The sequence below is a fragment of the Labrus bergylta genome, chromosome 5 (genome assembly GCF_963930695.1).
Source record: "Labrus bergylta chromosome 5, fLabBer1.1, whole genome shotgun sequence".
NCBI classification, from domain to species: domain Eukaryota; kingdom Metazoa; phylum Chordata; class Actinopteri; order Labriformes; family Labridae; genus Labrus; species Labrus bergylta.
In genome coordinates this window covers 13,989,138-14,012,582 of record NC_089199.1, presented here as the reverse complement: position 1 = coordinate 14,012,582, position 23,445 = coordinate 13,989,138, and the positions used below count along the sequence as shown (strand labels likewise).

General features: G+C 39.3%; 2 protein-coding genes and 1 pseudogene across 2 annotated transcripts; 2 read left to right on the top strand and 1 right to left on the bottom strand.

The window, feature by feature from the left end:
- Positions 1-3,767: 3,767 nt before the first annotated feature.
- cyp27b1 (cytochrome P450, family 27, subfamily B, polypeptide 1) lies at positions 3,768-10,735 on the top strand. The gene is made up of 9 exons (XM_020645160.3): positions 3,768-4,077; positions 4,854-5,044; positions 5,344-5,534; positions 6,923-7,123; positions 7,897-8,060; positions 8,183-8,349; positions 8,452-8,533; positions 8,905-9,102; positions 9,571-10,735. Exons 1-9 carry the CDS (start codon positions 3,865-3,867, stop codon positions 9,682-9,684), a joined length of 1,521 nt encoding a protein of 506 aa, XP_020500816.1. The 5' UTR covers positions 3,768-3,864; the 3' UTR covers positions 9,685-10,735.
- Positions 10,736-12,383: 1,648 nt separating this feature from the next.
- Positions 12,384-18,867, top strand: mcrs1 (microspherule protein 1). Its single transcript, XM_020645136.3, has 14 exons — positions 12,384-12,580; positions 13,152-13,306; positions 13,428-13,566; positions 13,667-13,831; positions 13,952-14,061; positions 14,164-14,272; positions 14,659-14,797; positions 15,901-15,976; positions 16,074-16,102; positions 16,248-16,340; positions 16,429-16,511; positions 16,609-16,696; positions 18,228-18,355; positions 18,447-18,867. The coding sequence occupies exons 2-14, from the start codon at positions 13,152-13,154 to the stop codon at positions 18,531-18,533; spliced, it is 1,401 nt and encodes a 466-aa protein (XP_020500792.1). The 5' UTR covers positions 12,384-12,580; the 3' UTR covers positions 18,534-18,867.
- A 395-nt stretch (positions 18,868-19,262) lies between these two features.
- Positions 19,263-23,216, bottom strand: LOC109992471 (axonemal dynein light intermediate polypeptide 1-like; annotated as a pseudogene).
- Positions 23,217-23,445: the final 229 nt, after the last annotated feature.

Here is a 23,445-nt window from a genome sequence, read left to right as displayed (position 1 = left end):
CTGCTTCATTGTATAGCATGATCTACAACTGGGCCACATCAGTTCACACTCCGACACAGCAGCACAAAGAAGTCATTCTTTCTTAGGATTTCTTATTACCTTTTTTTTTCATAATCAATATTAATCCCTCGTTACTCAGGAAAGGCAAGATTAATTTAAAGAAGGAGTTCAATTTGTGTCAGCTTCTTGTGTGGTCGTCAGCCTGCCTAACAAGAGCCTAAACATGAGCATCTGAGCCACCGTGCCAGAGGAAAATGTGAAAATATTTGCATATTTCTTAAGAAAACAAAGACGAACAAGACAAGAAAATCTGATTGACATATTTTAGATTACCATGCCAGATAAATGTGCAATTCTGAAAAGACAGATGTCGGGGAAAAAAAGATTCCATCAGCATTTTGCAAAAGCAATTTGCCTTGATTTGTTTGCGGTGTATTGAGTCAGACTTATCAAGACACAGGTGACCTTGTTTAAAAGTTGTTTATGTGTTGATGTAAATTTCAGAGGTCACTGTTTATCTCACCCTTGAAGATAACTCTCCATCTTCCACTTCGCGTGTACTTGTATGTGTACTTGTACTCTCGTGTATGGACGTTTTCTGACCGACCAGGATTGATCTTCGCTCCATGCTGCTCTTTAATCCTCATAACTCAGCATCACGTCATCATTTTTCTTATTTGAAGCACAAGTCTGAATCACATGTCCTGGTCAAATATGATGAGTTCATATGTAGTGATTGCTAAGGCGTTTTATAACTCTCCCAATATAACCCTCTAGGGTGTAGGGTTATATAAGAAGACCACTGAAGGTGAGTGTGATCTGTATGATTTATTTTGGTAGGATCATCTCTGTGCAACCTTACCTGGTTTAGTTATGTCACAGTCTTAACACTGCTTTTCACGTTAGTCATATTGTGTCAGTTTTATATTTCAGTTTTCAGACCTCTGTGTTAGTCTGCATCAAGAGCGCTGTAAGGCTGGGTTGAAACAAGATTGTACCTGTTTTACTTTCTTTCTTTTTTTTTTGAGAAATTTTTCCCCTTCAATGGATAAGACAGCTGAAGAGAGGAATTGTTGGGAGGAGAGCGTTGGGGATAACATGCAGCAAAGGACTGCACTGAAGGTCAGATTCAAACCAGTGGCCACTGCGACACGGACTGCAGCCTCCGTACTTTCGGAGCGTGACATAACCACTAGGCACCTGAATCCTCTTCCCACACCAAGCCTGACTCAGAAAATAAAACCATGCCCCAAAAACATGAGGTTTAAATCTTCTTCACCATATCCCATCCACTAGCTCCTTCAAATCAAAATGTCTTGAATCATTTCAGGAGTGATCCTTTGACCCAGCATTAGGCTTGTCATAATGATCATGATATTATGATCAAATCTTTTTCACACGAATATACGAATATAGAAAAACACAACAATGTATTTTTTTTTCTTCAAGAAATTGTTTTAAGCTGCAGGCGCCAACTCATATTTCTTTCCCCTCCAGGCTGCACCTTTCTGTACCTGTAAGGGCACTAAGGGAACATCTGATTATTTGTTCTCCATTGCCAGTCTCTAAATATAAATTGGGATGCTGGGAAGTTGTGTTGCTAATCCAGCCTTTTGGGTTCACTGTTAAGTCCTCCCTGGCAATCTTTGCTTTTTGTTAAGTGTTTTCTAGGTCTAGGTCTCCTGGACAATTTAATTTTAAGTCAGTTGCTTGGCAGCAGTAGCTAAGTTCATCTTTATGGTGCATTATTTATTTAAGGAAACTTGTTTTGGCTCTATATCATTTCTTTGCTTTTCACCTCCCCAATCTATTGCTTGCAATTTTTTTGGTTATCCTTCTTGGATAGTTTTAAGACGCTCCTGTGTCCACACCTGCAACCTACTCCCCCCTTCTTCTGACAGCAGTGGTGTAGTGCAGGGTATACGCAGGTATACCTATACCCACTTATTTTTCAGTCTCCATAGGGTAAACCCACTTCTAAATCTCCTCTGATTTACACCATTGATTGATTGACAATACTAGTATGCTGCAAAAAATGTTCCCTGATGGTGAAGGGATGACTCTCCCTACTCCAATTTGCTAGCACACACACACTAAATATGTTGGAGTAGTCTTATATGACACTGTTTATAACAGAGGCTGTTTATCCTCTGCTGCACGGACCACTTTAAAAAAACATTTTGGTGAAAAATGAAGATGATATCCACTTTTTTTGGCACTACTACACCATTGCCTGACAATACCTGCTACTGTAGGCATTGGTATCTGGTTACAGACCTGTTATTAATTTCTATTCTTATCATAACTTGTGATTTATAGTGACACTTGCCCGATATATTTTTAGAGGTTTACCCTCAACGATGAATGTAAAACTACAGTTTAAAGCCAACAGGAAGTGGTATCTGACATTGCTGTAGTGACCATACTGAGGAGCTGTATGTGCCTGGGTTCTGTATGAGGTGTCATTAGGTGACAGCACTCCCCCTGCCTTTGCTGTAATTGCAATGCAACAATTAATCACTGTTATTGATATCATGTTACTTATATGGTGATGATGATGGTCTTGGATGATTTTTACAGTTTTCTTTTTTTTTTTTTTCCTCTTTCTTTTGTTTCTCTCTCCACCCATCTCACCCATCCCCCCTCACAAAGCCTGCACCACCAGAGAGCCAATCAAAATATTCACACACATCCACACTCAAACATCCTACCAACACGACACACTTTTTTACTCTCATATACCTCAGGCTCCCAGGTCTCTGGGTCTCTGTGTTGATTTTAAAAGATAATTTTCCTATAAGACTTCCTCTGGTTTTGTTTATCTGTCATATATTCCATCTAGAATTAATTAAGTTAAACTTATTTGTTGTATTAGTTTTCAGAATTATAACAATGATTGAAGTGTAAATTCAAAGCTGCAGGTCAAACTCACTCTACCATCAGGCTTCAGTATTTTACAGATTAGTTTGTCTGTCAATTATCTGTGTTTCTCTGAATCTTGGTGATCTAATATTTCGAGTAAGTGTATAAAATACAGGAATAAATGTCAGAGCAGGTTCTGAGTACGGCCCAGGGTTGTTACTTCATAGTCCAAACACATGGTGCTTTGGACAAATTCCACTTCAAATGAAATCAGGTCAGGATTTTCTCCCTCACCAGGAAACCTACTCAGTCAGCAAAAGAACTGGTGGGTAAACAAAGAACCAGTAAGTCTGACAAAGACTCCGACTGTCGTCCTCGATTTCTCCAGGTTGAAATAATGTTCCACTGTCTCTGTTAATACAGGCCCCCGAAAAACGATTCCATCATAATGAGGCTGTTTATGTTTTTTTGTCTAAATGGTCATTTGTGGTACTTTTTGGTTGTTTATTCAGCAGTCTGATTGGGGTTTTGACTGGCCTACATTCAAGAGATCTATAATAACATTGGGCTTGGGGGTAAGTGATCCTTTAAGCACACAAGAAACCATTTCCACAAGTGCGTGATCGCTCTAAACAGTCTGCAGCGCTATCAGAGAGCAAAGTGCTGCACAAAGAGCACAGATAAGCCCAAGAGAGCAGAAGAAAAGTTATATAGGCTATTATTTATTCAGGATCTCCACGTGTACCGGCTGGCTGGGATGGTCTAAAATCTGCACTCTGATTGGACACACCTTACTCTGTAGCCTACTCAGTCCCGATCCATGGGGGGGGGGAGGGGCCTGATCTGTATTAACATCCATGATTGGCCCAGGATAAGAAAATGTATGCTTTATCTCCACTGGTTCGAGAAGCAGGTCGTGTGCATTATAAATACAGCCTCCAGCCCGGGACAGCGAAATGAGAACGGATCGTTCAGAGCTCCATACTCATCACTGCGAGGAGGATGCTGCAGCAAGCTCTCAGAGTGTCCGGCCGAAGCGCCTTCCCCCTAGTCAAGTGGATGGAGAGGTGGGCTGAGAGCACAACAGCCGCTGAGGGGGGCAAAACCAAGGGGCAGACGGTGAGGACGCTGGACGAGATGCCCGGACCATCGGTCGTCAGCTGCGCCTGGGACCTGTTCGCCAAAAGGGGGTTGTCACGGCTGCACGAGCTACAGGTAGACATGAACGAGACTTCAAAACACCTTGATATGATACATATATTTTGCATAATATATGTGCATCGAATAGACGAGCAATAAAATATTGATGCTCTGGAGTTTTTTAAAAGGACCAAGTGAATACATTAGGCCAGTGTTTTTCAAAGTGGGGGTCCAGAACCCCTGGGTGGTCGCCAGAGAGTGCCAAAAAACGTGAAAACTTGGAGGGAAGAAAGTAAAATGGAGCAATAAGAATAAAAACCGTATCACAGTATCTGTGACAATACAATAGTAAGGTTTCTTTTTGTTATTAATGCATATTTAAATATACATACATTTTTATGACAATCTTTCAGTAAAAAAGAACAACAGTATTAGTTCAAGGAATTTAAGAAATGTTGGGGGGGGGGGGGGGGGGGGGGGTTAATGCTGAGGTTAATGCTATATAGGGGTCATGTCAGGGTAAAGTTTGAGAACCACTGCATTAGGCTACTGATAACATAGGCCTAATTGATAACTGGTGGCTGCAGAAAAAAAAACTTTTTTATAAAGTTATAATAAGTTAGAACAGTTCTGACTTTATAGATTACTTTAAAATGAAATACTCTCTAATTATTAGTTTCCTGCTCTAGCCCACTTTCTCTGCCCAGCAGATGAGTCTGGTTCTCCTCCAGGTTTCTGTCTATCAATGTCTTCATTTTAAGCAGTCTGCATCCAGACATGATGACAGTCCTCTATAGTGTGAAGGTTTTTTTTTTTCCCTTGAGGTTAATGTTGTTTCTTTTATGTCCCAGCTGGAAGGATTGCAAAAGTATGGATCCATGTGGAAGGCGCGCTTTGGCCACATCCTGACAGTTCATGTTGCCGATCCAGAACTCATAGAGCAGGTCCTGAGGCAGGAGGGCCACCACCCAATGCGTTCTGAACTCTCCTCCTGGAAGGACTACAGGAAGGTCCGAGGACACCACTATGGACTCCTGACGTCGTGAGTGTCTTTCTGCTATCACAGCATTTCTTCGTTTCGTATTTTGTACTCTCTCTTCCTCTTAACATACAAGAGGGAACTGTACAACTACAGTCTTAGATTTCACAAAGTGTAATGCTGAGAAGTGTTAAAGGACTTCATTATTTACCTGCCAGTTGTAAACAATTGGCAGGTAAATCATTTAAAGTCTCGAGTTGTTTGCCAATTGACCAAAGTTAAGTATAAATCCTTGAATCAGTACAACTGATATCACTCTAACACAAATATTTACATTTTTTTTCTCTTGTGCATGTGGCTAGTGAGGGACAGGAGTGGCAGACAGTGAGAAGTCTCTTGGGAAAGCACATGCTGCCGCCGAAGGCTGTCGAGGCGTACGACAAGACTCTGAACAGCGTGGTCAGTGACCTCATCACCAAACTCCGGCTTAGCAGGACTTCTCAAGGCCTCGTCCCTGACATATCTCAAGAGTTCTACCGCTTCGGCCTGGAGGGTAAGGTTTCATATGTAGTCTGAGGATCAGAAGGGTCATGCATCACCACATGCATGTACCTCACAATGTCCCATGCAGGAGGCAATGCAATGACCGTGTCATTTTAAACATAACATGACTGTCAGTGCTAGCAGATGAATAATGAAACAGACCTGCCTAAAAGTGATGAAATATTAAGTGATGGAAGAATTGTTCAAAAAGTTAACTAAAAGTTTTGATCAAATAGGCAAAATAACTGACATTTTCAAAAGTTGGAGTTTGTTTTAATGAATGGTTAGAATTCAAGGCAAAAATGTTAAACCTGTATAAGCGGACAAAATTGTTTGCTTAACATGCAGAATTAATAGCTGAACTATTTCGCTTTAAAGAACGATTAAACATCTGAAACAGTTAGATAAAACTATTGGCTAAGTCCAGAATTGAAGAATACACAGTTAAAAAAGTTTTGCTCTAAGATTTAAGTAAGTTGGAATAATTCTCTAAATGAATATGAAACAGTTTATATAGTTAGCTAAACGTGTCGGCTCAGCTGAAAGAGTCAGGTAACAGTAGAGTATAAACAGGTAAAATAATTAGTTTGAAGTAGGCTAATGATTAGTTGGAATAGTGAACAAATAGTAATCAATAAATAGATGAAATAGTCCTCTTTAAGTGGTCAATAAACAATTCATTTTTTAATGAATTAACTTAATCTACAAGTCTTTTAGCAAGGAAATATTGTTAAAAATGTTCTGTTCTGTACTTTCCTTAATGGTTTACAGTTTTCATGAATCAAAAAACTTTCTTATTTTCACATTTCATCCATGTAATTTATTACATACTTCATTTTACAAAACCCCTTCAAAGACAAACTATTTGAAGAGGTGCATTCCATAATTAAAATTAAAAACATATATAGCAACTATTCCTGAACAGCTGTTCTTGTTGGAAGAGAGAGAGAGAGGGGTTCATTCATTCATTTTCTATATTTCCCCAGACTAAACACAGTTTCAATCCAGTGACTGTTTGGTCACAGCAGCATTTTTTTTTAACAGAAACTCTACCACAGTTAAAAAGATGGTATTGTTGAGTCGAGGCTGGGCTGTGACTGCCCTGCTGACTTTGATGTATATATTGCCAATAAACACACTCAACTGAACCTATGATTTAAAAACACTCAATCTTGCAAGGACCAGCTCTACATATTACATAATGTATCGTATATGCAAAGCGTTTAGTACTTTTTATAATACAGGTAAATGGCAGTGAGAGACATTTTACAAGTTGCCAGTTATTTCATTTCTTCCACCCAGTTAATTGGCCTTTAACATTCAAAGCAAAGTCGTTGTTTTTCTGTCAACCTCTATGCCATGTGTTTCTCACCACCACATTTCTTTTTATTCTGACAGGTATCTCCTCAGTGTTGTTTGAATCCAGAATTGGTTGCCTGGATGAGGTCGTTCCTGAAGAGACAGAGCGTTTTATCCAGTCAATTAACACCATGTTTGTGAAGACGCTTCTCACTATGGCCATGCCCAGCTGGTTGCACCATCTGTTTCCAAAACCCTTGAAAGTCTTTTGTCAGTGCTGGGACTACTTGTTTGACTTTGGTACGTCACATTTCTTGGTGTCAAAAATGTTTGAAAGATCGTGCCTTCCTAGTAATCTGACAGTGATCATTTTCTCAAACATCGTATTTGATAGGTATTATTTTGAAAAGTAGAAAAACACGAAGATAACGGGAGAAACAATAAAAATCTGTAAAGACGGAACAAAAGATATTTTTTGCAAAGACTTACATGGATATTAATAAGGAAGCATCATTCTATACTCAAGCTGGAGATGTAGTTCAAGCTAGCAAAAAAAACATGGAGGTTGTACATAATGTATGCCTTCCATACTTCATGTGATTATTTTTAATCAGCCTGTACTGATTTGACCTTTTGGTTTTAAATCAACACTGGTTTATCGCCCACTCACTCTGGCAGTACATTAAGACTTATCCTGATCTGAGACGTTTATATAGAACATGTTTAAAATAATCACACTGGTGCAAACTAGAACAGGAAGCAGGAGATTAAGGTCTTTAACCCTCAAGCAATACAAAATCATCTGCAAGCAAGAAGTCATGATGATTAAACTGAGGTTAAAATCAGACTAAAAGTAAAATGTTTTTTAACCCAATTAGGGAATCAGAAATCAGAAGTGTGTAAAGGAAGTCTATTTTCTTATCATCAGGAAATGAATGCATGGTTAAAAACACCTAATAAGATGGATAATTTGATGTCTAACCATATGGAGATACACTAGCTCAGGACTGGACTGAAGCATCTTTGTTCTGTAAGCTCGCTGTGTTAACAGCCTCATATCTCTGTTCCACCAGCTAAAGGTCACATCGACCAGCGTCTGCAGGCTGAAGCAGAGAAGGTCAGCTGCGGGGAGAAGGTGGAGGGACGTTACCTCACCTACTATTTGTCTCAGACTGGGGTGCCCATGAAGACCGTCTACAGCAACATCACAGAGCTGCTCCTGGCAGGGGTTGACACGGTAACCATCAGCCTAGATTTTTCTGTCCCTTTTTTTTTTTTTTTTTTTACAAGGATCTGTCGTCAATCCTTCAGATTTATCAATCGTGATGTGTCCATTTATTTGTAAATTTGCCTTTCCAGATCTCCAGCACCCTGTCCTGGTCGCTGTATGAGCTGTCGCGTCACTCTGAGGTGCAGGCCTCACTACGGGACGAGGTGTTGAGCGTGATGGGAGGTCGAAGAATACCCGTTGCAGCAGATGTGGCCCGCATGCCTCTCCTTAAGGCCATAGTGAAAGAAGTTCTCAGGTATAAGACTCTTTACTGTGTCTGTTTACTTGTTTACTGACTCATCTAGTTTTGAATCTGCAGGTTTAATTGGACTAACATTGTTTAACTTGTGTTTTTCAGGCTGTACCCTGTCATTCCTGCCAATGCAAGAGTCATCGCAAACAAAGACATCACGATTGGAGGATACCAAATACCTAAAAATGTGAGTGTTTTGATAAAACTAGACCAACTTAAAATCTTTGATACGGTGTCACACTAGATAAAGGCAGCACAGTACTAGGCTAAATCTGAATGTTATGGGGCGCAGGATAGCCTAGCGGTTGTTTCACACGCCCCATTTACAGTATATGTGAGCTATCGTCCTACAAGCGGACGACCCGGGTTCAACTCCAACCTGTGGATCCATGTCATTTCCCACTCCCTCATTCCCGTCTCCTACTCAATCCAATTTCCTATCAATAGAGACATTCAGGCCCAAAATTAAACAAAAAAAAAGAAAAGAAAGATATGCTTTAGTTTTATCTCTTAGAAATGCATCACATACTCTATCTGATGGTTTAAATCTCTGTGCAGACTCTGATCACCCTTTGCCAATATGCCACATCACGGGATCCGGCAGTGTTTCAAAATCCGGATAAGTTCCAGCCTCACCGATGGCTGAGCAAGGACCCGACCTATCACCCATATGCCTCTTTGCCGTTTGGGGTGGGAAAACGCAGCTGCATAGGTCGACGTATCGCTGAGCTGGAGCTCTACCTCGCTCTTACCAGGGTGAGTAAGCTGGATTTGAACCGTTTCTTTAAACTTTAGTATACATATCAACTCGTTTGTGGCTGGGATAAGTGACTGGAAAGTGGGGTTGTATTCATGGCTGAGTCAGCGGTTTGGTGATCCAAGGAAGAAGGCACTAAATGCACAATATAAATATCTTATTTTAATTATGTAACTCATTGTTTTGATTGTTTACCAGCAAATCCACTTTATCAGCTTTTCCCACAAATCACTTTTCTTCATTTCCTCCTGGAATAATGAAAGAAACTAAAGGAAGGGGGATTTATTTAAGCTGTTGTGCAAATCCAGTTATTTGAATCAGGGATTTCAGTAAAGAGTCACTTCTCTGCACTTAGCACCTGAAGAACACTTTATTTGGTCCTATTTCCTCTGGGATTAATAAAGTTTTTCTGATTCTGATTCTTGCAGTATTAATCTTTTTTTTTTCTCTGTTTCTTGTTACATCAGATCCTCTTAGAGTTCGACGTGAAGCCAGACCCTAAGGGGATTTCCGTGAAGCCCATGACACGGACGCTTCTAGTTCCTGAAAATGTCATTAGCCTCCAGTTTATTGATCGATGACCTATTCTTCTGTTACGAGAACGTGAGCCTCTCTGCCGCAGGGAGCACCAGCAGGCGGAGTTATCATAGACACAGTGCAGCTGTTTGCAGGCAGCGGATCAAGTTCAAGAGCACACCTTCAACCTTTCACACTGTTGGGGGCCAAAAATGCTGTGTGTGTGTCACCCAGCATGCCAAGGCTGATATGTGGAGAATGACAAATTGGTAAAAAAGAAAAAGAAAAAAAGGGGGCTATGGCAACTCAGCACTGAGGCTTTCCACTGGGAGTGGTGTTTCTCAACCTTTAATTGTGTTTTTTTTTCTTATAAACTCACCATCATGCACTTATTTGCACTAGAAGACTGGAGCAAACCAGTGAAATTCCTCAGTACTTTTCAACAGACAATCTTAAAAATAATTTTACTCTCGAAATGTTGAATTGTATGATATTTGTAAACTCAATTGAAGCTCATGTTTTTCTGAATCTGGAAAGCCCCTCCCCCTTAACCAGATTAGAAACTGTGATCTTCTGCACTCTTAACTCAGCAATTTCAGCAATTTCCTGTGTGTCCTGTACGTACAAATATTTCATTTGAAGAGCATTTCTGTAAATGTTCTCCTAGTATCCTAAGATGCACATGACATTTATCTTTAAGTAAATAAATCAGAGAATTAGGAGAATCTTAGGCTGGAACATGGGCATACAGTTTCTAATATCTCCAGCTCATACTGAGCCACTGTTAGAGATTTGTATCGTGTTCAATTTAGTGATCAAGGTCTTTTTTTGAGTTGCTTATGGTGAAGTTATGTTTACTGATTGTCTCTTTATAAAAGGCAGCTCTTGAAATTATTCCTGTGTGGGAATGCATTTAAAATCCCGATCTGTCTGTTTGTCCTGAAAATGTATGCAACAATTCAACAGTGCAGCCCAATGCAAGTTTGTAAACCTACTGTAGTGCTATTACCCAGATTTTTAAATGTAAAAAGCTTCAGTACCTGAGCTTTGTATTTATTATAATTTAACATATTTTGAAATTGTTACTGTAAATGTTATTAAAATGTTCAAGTTAAACTTTTTCCTGCCGAAGTGATTTTCTTTTCCTAGCCAAAAAACAATCTGGTTAAAATCGAATAATGTCCCACTTTTGATGTGTTAATGTGAAGCCCACATGTATGTTTAAGAAATGAGATCCCCTCTTTCACAATTCTCTATTTACTTAAAGATTGCATGCTATCGTCTGCTTCAGATTAGGTTTTACTGATCAAACATGCTTGTAACAGTTGTAGGTCTGATGCAATTGCAAAGACACAAGGTACTTAGGCAGTATTTCAAAGAAATACTCACTGCACAGTTCCCGTGTGACATGACCTTATGGACTCTTACAGAGCAACATCTGAAGGTCAATAGTTTGGAGAAAAAAAAAACTCCATTGCTGTGCACATCACATCTACATCAGGGGAAATAATGATGTTTCACCTTAAACTTCAGATCCCTTAATAAAAAAAGAGCTCTTGACTTTATGCTCTTTCATGGTGTAACATTAGGTCTAAAATCTACAATTCAAATTACAATCCTTTGATTCAAATTCAAATTCAAACCCTTATTAATGCCTCTGCCACAAATTACCTGTAAAACTCTCCAATTTTCACCAGCAAGTGCTCCTCCATTGGAACCTCAACATAACTTTATTCCACACAATACTCCTCTGTTGAACAACAGGTATATCCTGAGCAATCGAAAGTCCTTGTTATAGGAATATGAGCTGTATCCAATTTAATGGATGAAACATTTTGTAAAAAAAATGTGTTTTCAATTCCCAATTGGAGAATATAAGAAAGTGAAAGAACCATGCTATTTCCATTTAAGATAATGAGTACACATATCTCAGTGCATTCAAATATTGTATTTGAAATGAGGCCATTAAGAATTAAAGGTGTCAACTTCAGGGGCAAACAGTTCTCAAACAAGTTCATCAAAAATAGTCCAACAGTAGGCCTACAGTATTACCCTAATCAAACAAGAAAAAAATATGTCCCGCAAGATTAAACTAACGAAGAAGCTATGAAAATATGACAACGTTTTCTATATTTCTTCCCAGTCTTGCCAAAAGCTATAAAGTTGCCTAGGCTAACCGTCTAAATTGTCAAGGACATCTATCCATCCAATTACTTTACTAACTACTATGAGATTTAACTTGAATGATAACTTGTGTTGGATTTTGTGAGAGGGATATTGAGGTTTTTTTTTTTCCTATTTCAGAGCTCCAACAAAATCCTTTTGCACCCTTCTCAAGGTTCTTTTGGAGTCTTTATTGAGAAGAAAAACTGAGTTTATTCATTGATTAATAATTTGATTTTGATATGAAAACATTTAATTCACAAGCTAGCTAGATGTAGCCTAAATATTTAAAAATCAAACCCCACATCAATGGATGGAAGAATGAACTCAAGCTTTTTGCGAAATCTCTTCAAAATGAATAACTAAAACCCACCGGCTGCCTTACTGGATTGGTTTGTGTTAGATGAGACTCTCACACATTAGTCTGTTTGTACTTTTTGTGTTTGTGTGTTTTGTTTTTGCCAGCCATAATGTGAACTGTTGGAATTGTTCCTTAATTCGTGTATCTGAATGGTAAACAAAAAAGAGAGAGAAGACAGAAAACAGCGCCTGCACTCCGCTCCAGCAGGGGGCAGTAACGCGCCGTCATGCTGCTTCCCAAGCGCGCTCAAACCTAGCAGGAAGAAAACACACATAGCATAGCAGTGATAGCATAGCACATAATGCCAACAAACACACATTCATGTAGCCTGTTAGCCATGTAGCTAGGCAACGAAGTGTTAAAAAAAGGAGTAAATTGACGACACATACACCAGTAGGAGGAATAGATACAGAAACGAAGTAAAACAGCGAGGAAAGGTGAGTCATAAGACGATGTAGCTTTTTGTATTAGCTCGCTAGTTAACTAACGCTAGCGCTCGAAGGGACGCTGTGACAGCTAAGCTAATGCTAAGTAGCCAGTACAGAAGCGTTATTTTGATCAAATTAGGTTAGTAAACAAAACAGACTGTTGTTAAAAATGTTGTCTGTGTTTATTGTGTTACTTGCTACGGCTATTAATTTCACAGTTGCTATTCTATTTTGACGAGGACATGAAGTAATTTGGCTTACACAACATGTAAACAAAGACATCTCTTAATTGATCCAGTCCTCAGCCCCCCGAGGTTGATATAGTTACATGGTTATAACTTCATTGTTGCTGTTTTTGTTTGCTGTGTAAAAATGACAAGTGGAACAGCAGCTCAAAATATTCATAGTTTATTTGTTGAGTGAACTAGGACCCAATAAAAGTGCCTGTCAAAGGAAGAAGCACTACATCTCTCAGACTTTCTACTAACCTCAAAACTGTTAAAACTTTACAGTCTGCTGTTATGTTAAAGATGAGAAAGATACATTTTTCTGTGATGTGTTTCATTCTGTGACTCTACAGATGCAAGCTGGTGACCCTGTTGTTGGTGCACCGATGGCAGTAGCTGGTGCCCAGAGCCGGTCAGAGGATGAAGAGCCACTTGGAGTGAAAGATGTAAAAAGGACAGCAACTCAGGCATTTGGCAGTGGGGTTCCCAAGCGCAGGAGTTCCTCAAGGTTTGACTTATGTTGTGCTTTTAAACATAAATGTGTGGTTTCTAATATTGCAAAAATTAGGTTGTATATAACCACATTTTTAAAAACTGTGGTTTGCATTTCTACACTGAAATGATCATAGGTCAATAAAGAGGAAGAAGTTTGACGATGAGCTCGTTGAAAGCAGTCTTGTGAAGTCGTCCAGTCGAGTCAAAGGCCCTCCTGTCATAGAGCCTGTCCGCTGTTCAGGGAGTGAACCTTCATCCAGCGAGAAAAAAAAGGTAAAACATATCCACAAATTGTGTTGATAGGATTTCATTGTAAACATGATACATTAACATGAGTTTGGATATTTTTTGTACTTTCATGCAAATCTGTAAGGTGACTAAGTCAGGAACAGCTCTCACACCACCTCTCACTATGGTAATGAACCCTGCACCAATCACTAAAAGAGTAAAGAAGAGCAAGCAACCCCTTCATATAACTAAAGACCTGGGACGATGGAAACCCACTGATGACCTGCTACTAATAAATGCAGTGTTGCAGGTGAGTAGTAAATTGCTTTAATTATTGCCTGAAAGGATGTATCATTTAACAGTTAATGGTACTGATTTGTCTTTGTGACACGGTAACTGTATGATTAAATTAGTCTGTGTTTGTCTCCAGACCACAGACCTAACCTCTGTTCATCTGGGAGTCAAGTTCAGCTGTCGTTTCACATTACGGGAAATCAAAGAGAGGTGGTATTCTCTCCTCTACGACCCTGTCATCTCAAAGTAAGAAACTTACCCAGCAGCAGCTGACTTTTCCTACCATGTCTGTGCATCAGCTAGTTGTTAAAAAGGTAATTAAATCCTCTCTGTTGTCTCTCTGTCTAGGTTGGCATGGCAGGCCATGCGTCAGCTTCACCCGGAAGCCATTGCAGCAATCCAAAGCAAAGCTCTCTTCAGCCAAGCTGAGGAGGCGCTGCTCGCTAAGATTGGTTCTGTAAGTGAGATTTTTTCAGAGATGGGATTCTCACGGGTTTATGCAGAATTTTGTTTTTTCCGACCCGTAGTTTTGAACTTAAATAGTGAATGACAGTGTTACCCACACAAAGGCTTTATTAGTGACTTATATTGTTATATTTACGACTGCCTGAGTTTACTTGCCGATCTGTATCATAAATTGATGAAGTAGCAGACAATCTCCCCTCTCTCTCCCTCTTGCGTTTGTGTTGCAAGTAGCAACACTAACGCTCTGCAGGAGTGGTGAAATGAATTTTGCTAGTCACATCTCTGGTTTAGTTTAGTTTGTTCTAGTATAGTTCTAAAATGTACAACTTTAACTGTTTTATTCACAAGTGCTTTTTGTGTTACGTTGTCATTGAACAGACCAGTCAGCCCAAACTGGATGTGTTCCAGGAGCTTCTGAGCAAACACCCCTGTGTCTTTCACCCGTCTCGCAGCCCCAAGAGCCTGCTGGTGCACTGGCAGCTGCTAAAGCAATACTACCTATTGGACGACCAGAGTGGTAGGTTGAGTTACACAATTGTTCAGTTATTACTTCAGTGCATTTGGCAAATGATATGGTTTCGCTGGGCCTTTTTCAATCAGATTCAGTCATGTTATGATTGAAATCCAAAGTCTTGTGGCCCAGTGAAGCCCAGAAAAGGTTGTGATATGCTCTGTGGATTTTTGTCTAATAACTTAGTTATCCAGAAATTTCCAAGATGAGCCTCATTTTGAGTTTGCAAAGTATTTATTTTTTGCAATTTTTTATGAAAATCTAAATAGGTGTCTGTTTTGAAAATACAGCACTGTTTACAGCCATCTGTAACACTGACAGTTGTATAAAACACGTAATTGAATAGTCTTATACCGTATTTTCCGCACTATAAGGCGCACTTAAAAGCCTTTAATTTTCTCAAAAAACGACAGTGCGCCTTATAATCCGGAGCGCCTTATATATGGATCAATTGGTTAATTGGTTGATCCATACTGGTTGTACACGGCGCTCAGCGACACTGACTCGGATAATGACGAGAGGGAGCCGGGCATGTTTGATGCCGTACTCGCCCAACTGTTCAATTCGGACACTGAAGAAGAAGAATTCGAGGGATTCGTGGACGGGGAATGAACTGAAAAAGTGAGCTTTACGTGTTATACGTAACTGAACAATGTTGAGTTATGCACTAACGTTTGAATTAGCGGTATCAGACTGTGTATTTCTTTTACGTGTTTACAACTGAACTAGGCTGGGAGATATTGTGAATATGCACATTAACGTTTGAACAACGTTGAGTTATTGTGAATGCACTACGTATACAACGTAGTTTTATACGTATTTATATTTATATATTCACAATATCTCCCAGCCTTGTTCAGTTGTAAACACGTTCTATTCTATGCGCCTTATAATCCGGTGCGCCCTATATATGAAAACAGTTCTAAAATAGGCCATTCATTGAAGGTTCGCCTTATAATCCGGTGCGCCTTATAGTGCGGAAAATACGGTAATATAAAAAAATTGAATAACTTGCATGTGAAAAAAGTACCTTGACCTTTAATAAAGTTTTTAGTAACGGTAACAGTTCTGCTTGTAATTGTAAACTTCCCTTTGGTTGTGTGTTGCAGTCCAGCCTCTCCCTAAAGGTGACCAGGTCCTTAACTTCTCTGATGCCGAGCAGATGGTCGATGATGTTAAACTAAAGTAAGGCAGACTTTTATTTTGAAACATTAGTTTTCATCTTTTCACATCGAGTATTGTGTGTGTGTGAAATTTTAAAGCTGTGTGTCTTTTCTCGCAGTGAGAGCAGAGATGAGGTGTTGGAACATGGTAAGAAATTAAAATAAGGAACTTTACTAATTTGTAATTCCATATAAAAATATCAGTCTTATTACAATAATATGGAATGGATGTCAATCTTGGATCACCTTTATATTAATTAGATACATTTTCTTTCTGTGGGTTTATCTTTCAGAGCTGATGATTTCTGATCGTCACCAGAAGAGGGAGATCCGACAATTAGAGCAGGAGTTGCCTCGTTGGCAGGTCCTCGTAGACAGTATCACAGGTATGTAAGCTTTCGCTCACTTCACCTTTTACCTTAAACTATCTGCTCTGATAATGAACTCCTTTGTATATGTGTGTGTGGTTACCAGGGATGAGCATGCCCGACTTCGACAACCAGACACTGGCAGCATTACGAGGAAGAATGGTTCGCTACCTCATGAGGTCGAGAGAGGTAAGAACAAAAAAAAAGAATCAATGAATGTCATGTTTGAGGGAAGAAAAGAGGGGGCCACTTAATGCTTACTATTTTGTTATTCATGATAACACAGATCACATTGGGCAGGGCGACCAAGGACAAACCTATAGATGTAGATCTATCACTGGAGGGACCAGCCTGGAAAATATCCAGGAAACAAGGTGAATAAACTTGTTCAATGTTCTGATGTAAAACCCATGTGTGAAAAAATTAACTCTTTGTTAGTGACACAACTCAGAGAATGAAAAGAGAACACTAGAAAATTCCACAAATTATAATTATTGTTTATTACTGGATATATTTTCACCTGTAAAAAGTAAATGGACTCAAGCTTCTATAGCGCTTTCTAGTCTTCTGATACTCAGAGTGTTTTTAGACCGCAGGTCACACTTACTCATTCACACCACATTCACACACTGGTGGTGGAGGTTAAGTGTTCATTCAACTGACTTTTGTGTTTTCTATGCTTTAAATTTGATCTTGCTTCAGTCACACAAAATCATGTTCCACTCCTGCAGGACCCTTTTAGTACCGCTGGAGTCATAACTGATTTTTCAGCCAAAAGAACTCTGGTCTTTATTTTCGTTCTGATGTAATTCCTGACCCATAAACATACTCTTTAGGAACTGGGTTAATTCACAGCATTGATGTCAGTGAAAAATAAAAATGTATCGTGCAGTGTTTCATCTTAGAGATAACAGATAAGCCGCTGCTTTGGCCTCAAGCAGTCAAGAAAACAAACAACAAACATTGAAGTTCCATAAATTTGGAGGGTCACGAATAGGGCCAGACCGATATAGATTTTTTTGGGGCCGATACCGATCTTGGGAGGGAAACATCCGATACCGATATGTTGTCCAATGTCTTTCTTAGATGGATAGAAACAAACTCATGTATTGCATTGATCTCAAATGCAGTTACAAAACACTCGTATAAAACACATAACGAAGAAAGATGGTCACTCAACTCTATAGTAATTGTGCATGTATGTGCGTCAGCGCTTGACACTCTGGAGAGTGATAATGCTTGTTGTAATCCATATTGCACACTCCGCTGGTGAAAGAGAACTGCTAGTGTAATCCAACAAAACTCAAATGAAATGCTGTTTGACTGGCGAACAAATCTAGTAATATCGGCACATATCTGAGATATAATTGGCCGATACCAATAGTCAGTTGATTAGCTAATATTATCGGCCTGCCGATTAATCGGTCGGGCTCTAGTCACAAAGATCAGAAATTGCACAGATTTGAGCTAGCTTTAAGGACTTTGTGCCCCAAATTGTCAAGGTGTGGAAAAATATTGAGTAAACAACTGATACATTTTTTTAAAGTTATCTTTTGAGTAATTTCTGCCTTTAATGGAGAGGACAGCTGAAGACTGTAAAGGGAATCCACATGTTTCCATTTAGTTTGTTCTTTTTAAAGATTTAATTAGAGGCTTTTTGAGCTTTTATTTGAGAGACAGGGCAGTAGATAGAGTCAGAAATTGGGGAGAGAGAGAGGATGGGGGAATGACATGCAGGAAAGGAGAGCCACAAGTCAGATTTGAACCCGGGCCAGATTTGAACCTGGGCGGCCAGCTTCAAGTAATACAGCCTCTGTACATGGGGCGTGCAAACTTACCACTCGGCCATTGGTGCTCGTACATTATTTTTTTTAAAGCAATGTTTATCTGTATCGATGTCTACAGGAATTATCAAACTGAAGAATAACGGAGACTTCTTCATCGCTAACGAGGGAAGACGACCAATCTACATAGACGGCAGACCGGTCCTGTCAGGCAACAAGTGGAAACTTAACAACAACTCAGTGGTGGAGGTGAGTGTAGGGTGCCAGTTATATATATGAATCATCCTGAGGGTGCTGAGTGAGACATGGAACTAACGTCACACTGTATTTGTGTATTCAGATTGCAGGTCTTCGCTTTGTGTTTCTGATTAACCTGGAGCTCATCTCGCTCATTAAAGCGGAAGCAGCAAAGATGACACAGCAGTGAACGTTGGCCTGCAAGCTGAGAAATAAACATACAGGACTTACTGCACCCAGCCAGTGCTTCTGTGTCCGACACTGGATATCAGCTTTTCTCATGGACAACAGTTAGTGCTACCAAGAATCAGACAAACAACAGACATTTTTATCTGAAATATCAATCTTTGCAGACTACGGCTTAGCTCCGGAGCTAGATGATAACAGGTTTTACTCACCTCAACATTTCCCACGTTGTAATTGAGACACTCTCTTCGTAAAGCCTTGTTTTTTTTTTTCAATTTTGCATAATATTGTATTTAAATTCTGTAGCTTTTAAAAGTATTAAACTTCAATACAAAGGATTGTGGTGTTTTCTTGTTTTTCTAATTTACTATTGAAGATGTGAGTTGCATGTTTTCACAAAAATAATTGCTGTGAAAAACAACTAACCCTTCAATAGTGACAAAGACTCCCATTTGTCAAGCTGTATGCAGTCAACTCAAAAAAAGTCTGAATAATTAGGACTCTTATGTTCGATAAAGACTACGCTGTTGCCTATTCAAAGTTACGTTTAAAAAAACCCACATTTTGCTTCCTACACTCATAGTTAAAAAGCTAATCATGTCAGGGGACTCACAAAAGTCCTACATTGAAGTGTACCAAAGAAGTGTCATGAATAACTTCATGGAGGTCAACACCGCTGCAGTGTTTATTTTGTACATCAGATGGAGCTAGAGAGCGTAGCAGTGGAAGTCAACATGGCTGATAGTCCAGGAGTTCTTAAACAATATGTGACAGTAGCAATAGAAGCAATTATTCTTCAGAGATCCTCTCGGAATATTTTTAATTCTTCTGGTCAGGCTGAAACACTGATAAATCTGCAAAAATTATTTAAAAAAATAAATGAATGATACCCACATTAAGAATCATGTTGTACTATGTATTTAAACAAAGGGATAAACATTCAGCTAAGGGAAAATGTATATCTTTTCAGCACAATCATTTATGAAATGTACAGCTTTGACATGAACAGATTTAATGTAACTGCACAACATTCCTCTTAAACCAATATGTGTTTAAGGTGTGTATGTGTAAAGTCTGACTGCCACTGGAATGCTGGCTCTCTATGTGGAAATGTCACACAGATCTGCCCCTTGCTTTTGAGCTTATGGGATTGTTTTGTCTGAAAATATTTCAATGCTCAACATGATGTTCATAAAGGTAACAGAGGGCAGCAAGGCAAGAAGAAAACACAACACATAACTCAGAAAACTATATTCACTAATCATTAACATATTCCAGAAACATAGCTTTACTGTAAATACTCATTTAAATGTGTGCAAAAACATATTGTTATAAAATCACAGACCATACAGTCAAGTGACTGTCAAACAAAGAAGAAACAAACCTACTCAACGTGTGTTTTCACCAACATGGCATGGCTCACACTGGCCAAACTTTAACAAGGGAAACCCTGAGTTGCAGAGGAGAGGTACAGTAGGCTACATCAACACTGGCCACAAACAGGGTCTTAAGGAAAATATAGTCCTAATTTTTAAGAAACAAGAAAACTGTTCTACCTATTGTAATTATGCAATAATTCCCGGCACCTCTTCTTGCCGACCAAAGATTCCAGTCAGCGAGAATATTTTTCTTTACCTCAACAAATCGTTTAATACAAAACAACAATCTCAAGCCAGATGGGCCTCTGTATTTAATACAAGATAATTCCTTATCTGTTGATCTATGTAAACTTGCAGGGAACTTTCAACTTCCCCTATGCATGTTTGGCATGTATATTGAAGTGCATAGTTTTACTCACAGTTTACTCACATATAAGAGACAGAGAGCTAGGGGAAATGTTTTTTGGAGTACGGTAGGATTTGAGAAACGTGTTGTTTTTATTTAATTTAGCCCAAAACAGATTAAAACAAATGACTACATGGCAACTTACACATGCTTACTTGTGTGGTAGACAACACCAAACATAGAGCCCTTGAATGCAGCCTCACGGCTGCGGCTCACTAATCAGGTGAGCTTATTTAAGGGACCTGGATGCCTGATACATGGCTCCTGCTTTTGCTCCTGAGTAAAGCGTGTTCTCTGTCGTGAACACATCCAGCACTGAGCTGATGTGAAGGCAAAAATAGCTATACAAAAGATTAATGTAGCTCATTATATTCATCAACATTGATATCCATCAAGAGAAAAAAAAATGTCCAGAAACAGGTCTCATGCAAATGACTTAATCTATTAACACTGCTACTGTTTCAAAATGACTTAAGTCGTTGCAATGATTGACAGCGAAACTATAATGTACTCAAACATGGTCTATTAAAGTTGTTTTTTTTCTACTTGTCATGGATTATAACTGCTTCCTGGTGTCTGCATTGTTTTTGTCCTCATCCAGAAGTGGGACAGACACCCTACCCTCCTCAGTTTATGTGGTTGTATAACTGCTGCTACCTTGTGCAGAAATAATGCAGCTATGTTTCCCCCCCAGGGTGTTTTTAAAATAATGACAACTCATTAGGGAATATTCCTGGAGTGGAGAAAGTCCCTGTCAACTTCTCTACCATCTTAAACCATTCAAGCATCTTGAACAGCTCGGACAGACATTTACATAATGTAAGAAAAACAATCTTACAAATAGGAGCCAAAGTGTTTCAAAAGTTTGTGGAAGTATCAGTTTAAATCAAAGTGTTTACAGAGGGCATTTGTAAAAACAAGCTAGCTAGCACCCCTGTTGGATGAGATTTGAGTTCTTTTAGTTAAGTACAGATAAGAGCCCATTACAAATGTCATCTCAGTTCTATCAACAGTTATTATCAGGTTTTATAAGAGTCTTTTTAAACACCCCTAGATGTAATTCCTTAACTTAGGAGAACCCTGTCAAATTGGAGGAGAAAAACGAAGTATTCAAGAACAGTAAATCTACTTCAAAATGGTACCTGGAGCGCATTTTTCATTACACTATTGACAAATATGACAGTCAAGGTAACATGTAATGATTATTTTATTTTTATTATTATAAGTCAAATGGCCACTCTGTTATTGATGGTGGTGTTACTCCTTTGATGTGAGGATCAATTCCAGTCGGGTCTAAAGAGGAAAACAAAATAATAATATTAACATCATAACCACATCCACCACAGGAACAAGTGCAGGGGGAAGATATATTTCTGTGGTATGAAGCCTTGAAACGTCACCTTGAGCTGCAGGTTGCTTCTCTTGAGGACCTGGATCTCTTCCACGAGCTTCTTTTCTTCAATCTGTCGCCTTTCAGTGTCTCGTTTTTCATTGGCATCATGTTGACACTTGAGTTCGTTCAGTTTCTTCTTCAGCTCCAGTTTCTCATTGTCAAGATCAGTAATCTAGGTGTTTGAAGTTTATGAAAATGCAGGATCAGTGATGTTAAGACCAAACATTATTTTAGAGGAATGCTGCCCTCTGCTGGATACTAAACCGAATAGCATTCGATAGTTATTCCTTCAGTGGCAAATACTGTATATTCTCTGTCGATGGATGCCAATATTGGCAAACATTCCACATTTGTATGCTATCTATTGTTGCTAAACACAACAAAAAAGTGAATGTCCTTACTTTTTTCTCCATGTCAACCTTTCCCTGCTCTGACTGAAGGGCTTTCCTCATACCAAAGGCCGCACTGCTTTCATACAGAGTCTGGTAGGCAGCAATATTCATTCGACTCTCATCTCTGACCCGTGAGAGCAGCAGGCCACTCTCAGCACAGTTGATGGTCAGCTGTCTGATGAGCTCATCTTAAAGAAACAGAAAATGAGTAAATGCAACAGTAACATATTTGAAGAGAAAAATGTGCTTTCAGTGGTATACAAAATGCTTCAGAATAAATCTGTATGGCAATGAAATTTAAGACATGTGTCCACAGAAAAACTGGTTAAAATTCTTGATCCTCAATCCTTGTCAACACAAAAGCCTCAGTGATCACAAATATCAGAGCCTCCTTCTCACCAAAGCACTGAGAATGGAGCTCCCTGCGGACAGAACAGATTCCTGTCTGGCTGGCCTGCCTTTGTTGCAGCTTTGTGTCCAGCAGCTCCTTTAGGTGAATAACATCTGTGATTATAGGAGGTGCACTGGACACTTGCTGCATCCACAGCTCGGTTCCTTCAGTCCATTCCCTGCAATAACAGAAGTTTAGATAAACTGAGTGGATTGAACTTAATGAATGACACACTGTAGATGGATGCAACTGTACCTGGGTGGAAGGATGGCGTTTAGGATCTCCTGCTTGGTGGTGTCAGTAGAGGTGGGTTTTGATTTTGGAGGTGGTGGAACAGGGGTAGACTGTCCCCTCACCTGCTGTGGACCCACTTTTAAAGGGCGCCCCTGTTGTGAAAAGTATTTCATGTTACACAATTAATCAACTTTCTTTGCCTGAAATACATGATACAGTATATTCATCATCATTTAATAACTTTAAAAACCTTTGGGGATTGAAAGATGTTGATAAAAAACATAGAAACAGCAGCCTTTATAGCAGGAATATCTGTACGGTCAAAACTATTTCCGCCATCATGCCTAACTTTGACCACTAAACGTCGGCTAAACTCGGCTGGCGTTACTAAACTCACCTTTGGTGACTTTCTGTCAGTGCTTTCCCGATCAAAACTGGATGATCGTATTTGAGGAGAGATTCGGCTGGTGGATTCATCTTTTTCGATCTGATAATTTGAACAAAATAAAAGCAGAAACTCCTTTGGTCTGTGATTCAGCTACAGGGATATCGCTGCTGTTTTGAAGGATGCTGTTTTGAAGGATGCTATTCTTGCTCACTTTTTGTGTTGTCATAGCAACAGCGTCCCAGCGTTGCTTTTCAGTTTGACCGTCTGAATCAGTGGTTAGATTAATATTTAGTAAGTGGTTTTGTATCTTATTTTTTTTTTGTCAATGCGCCA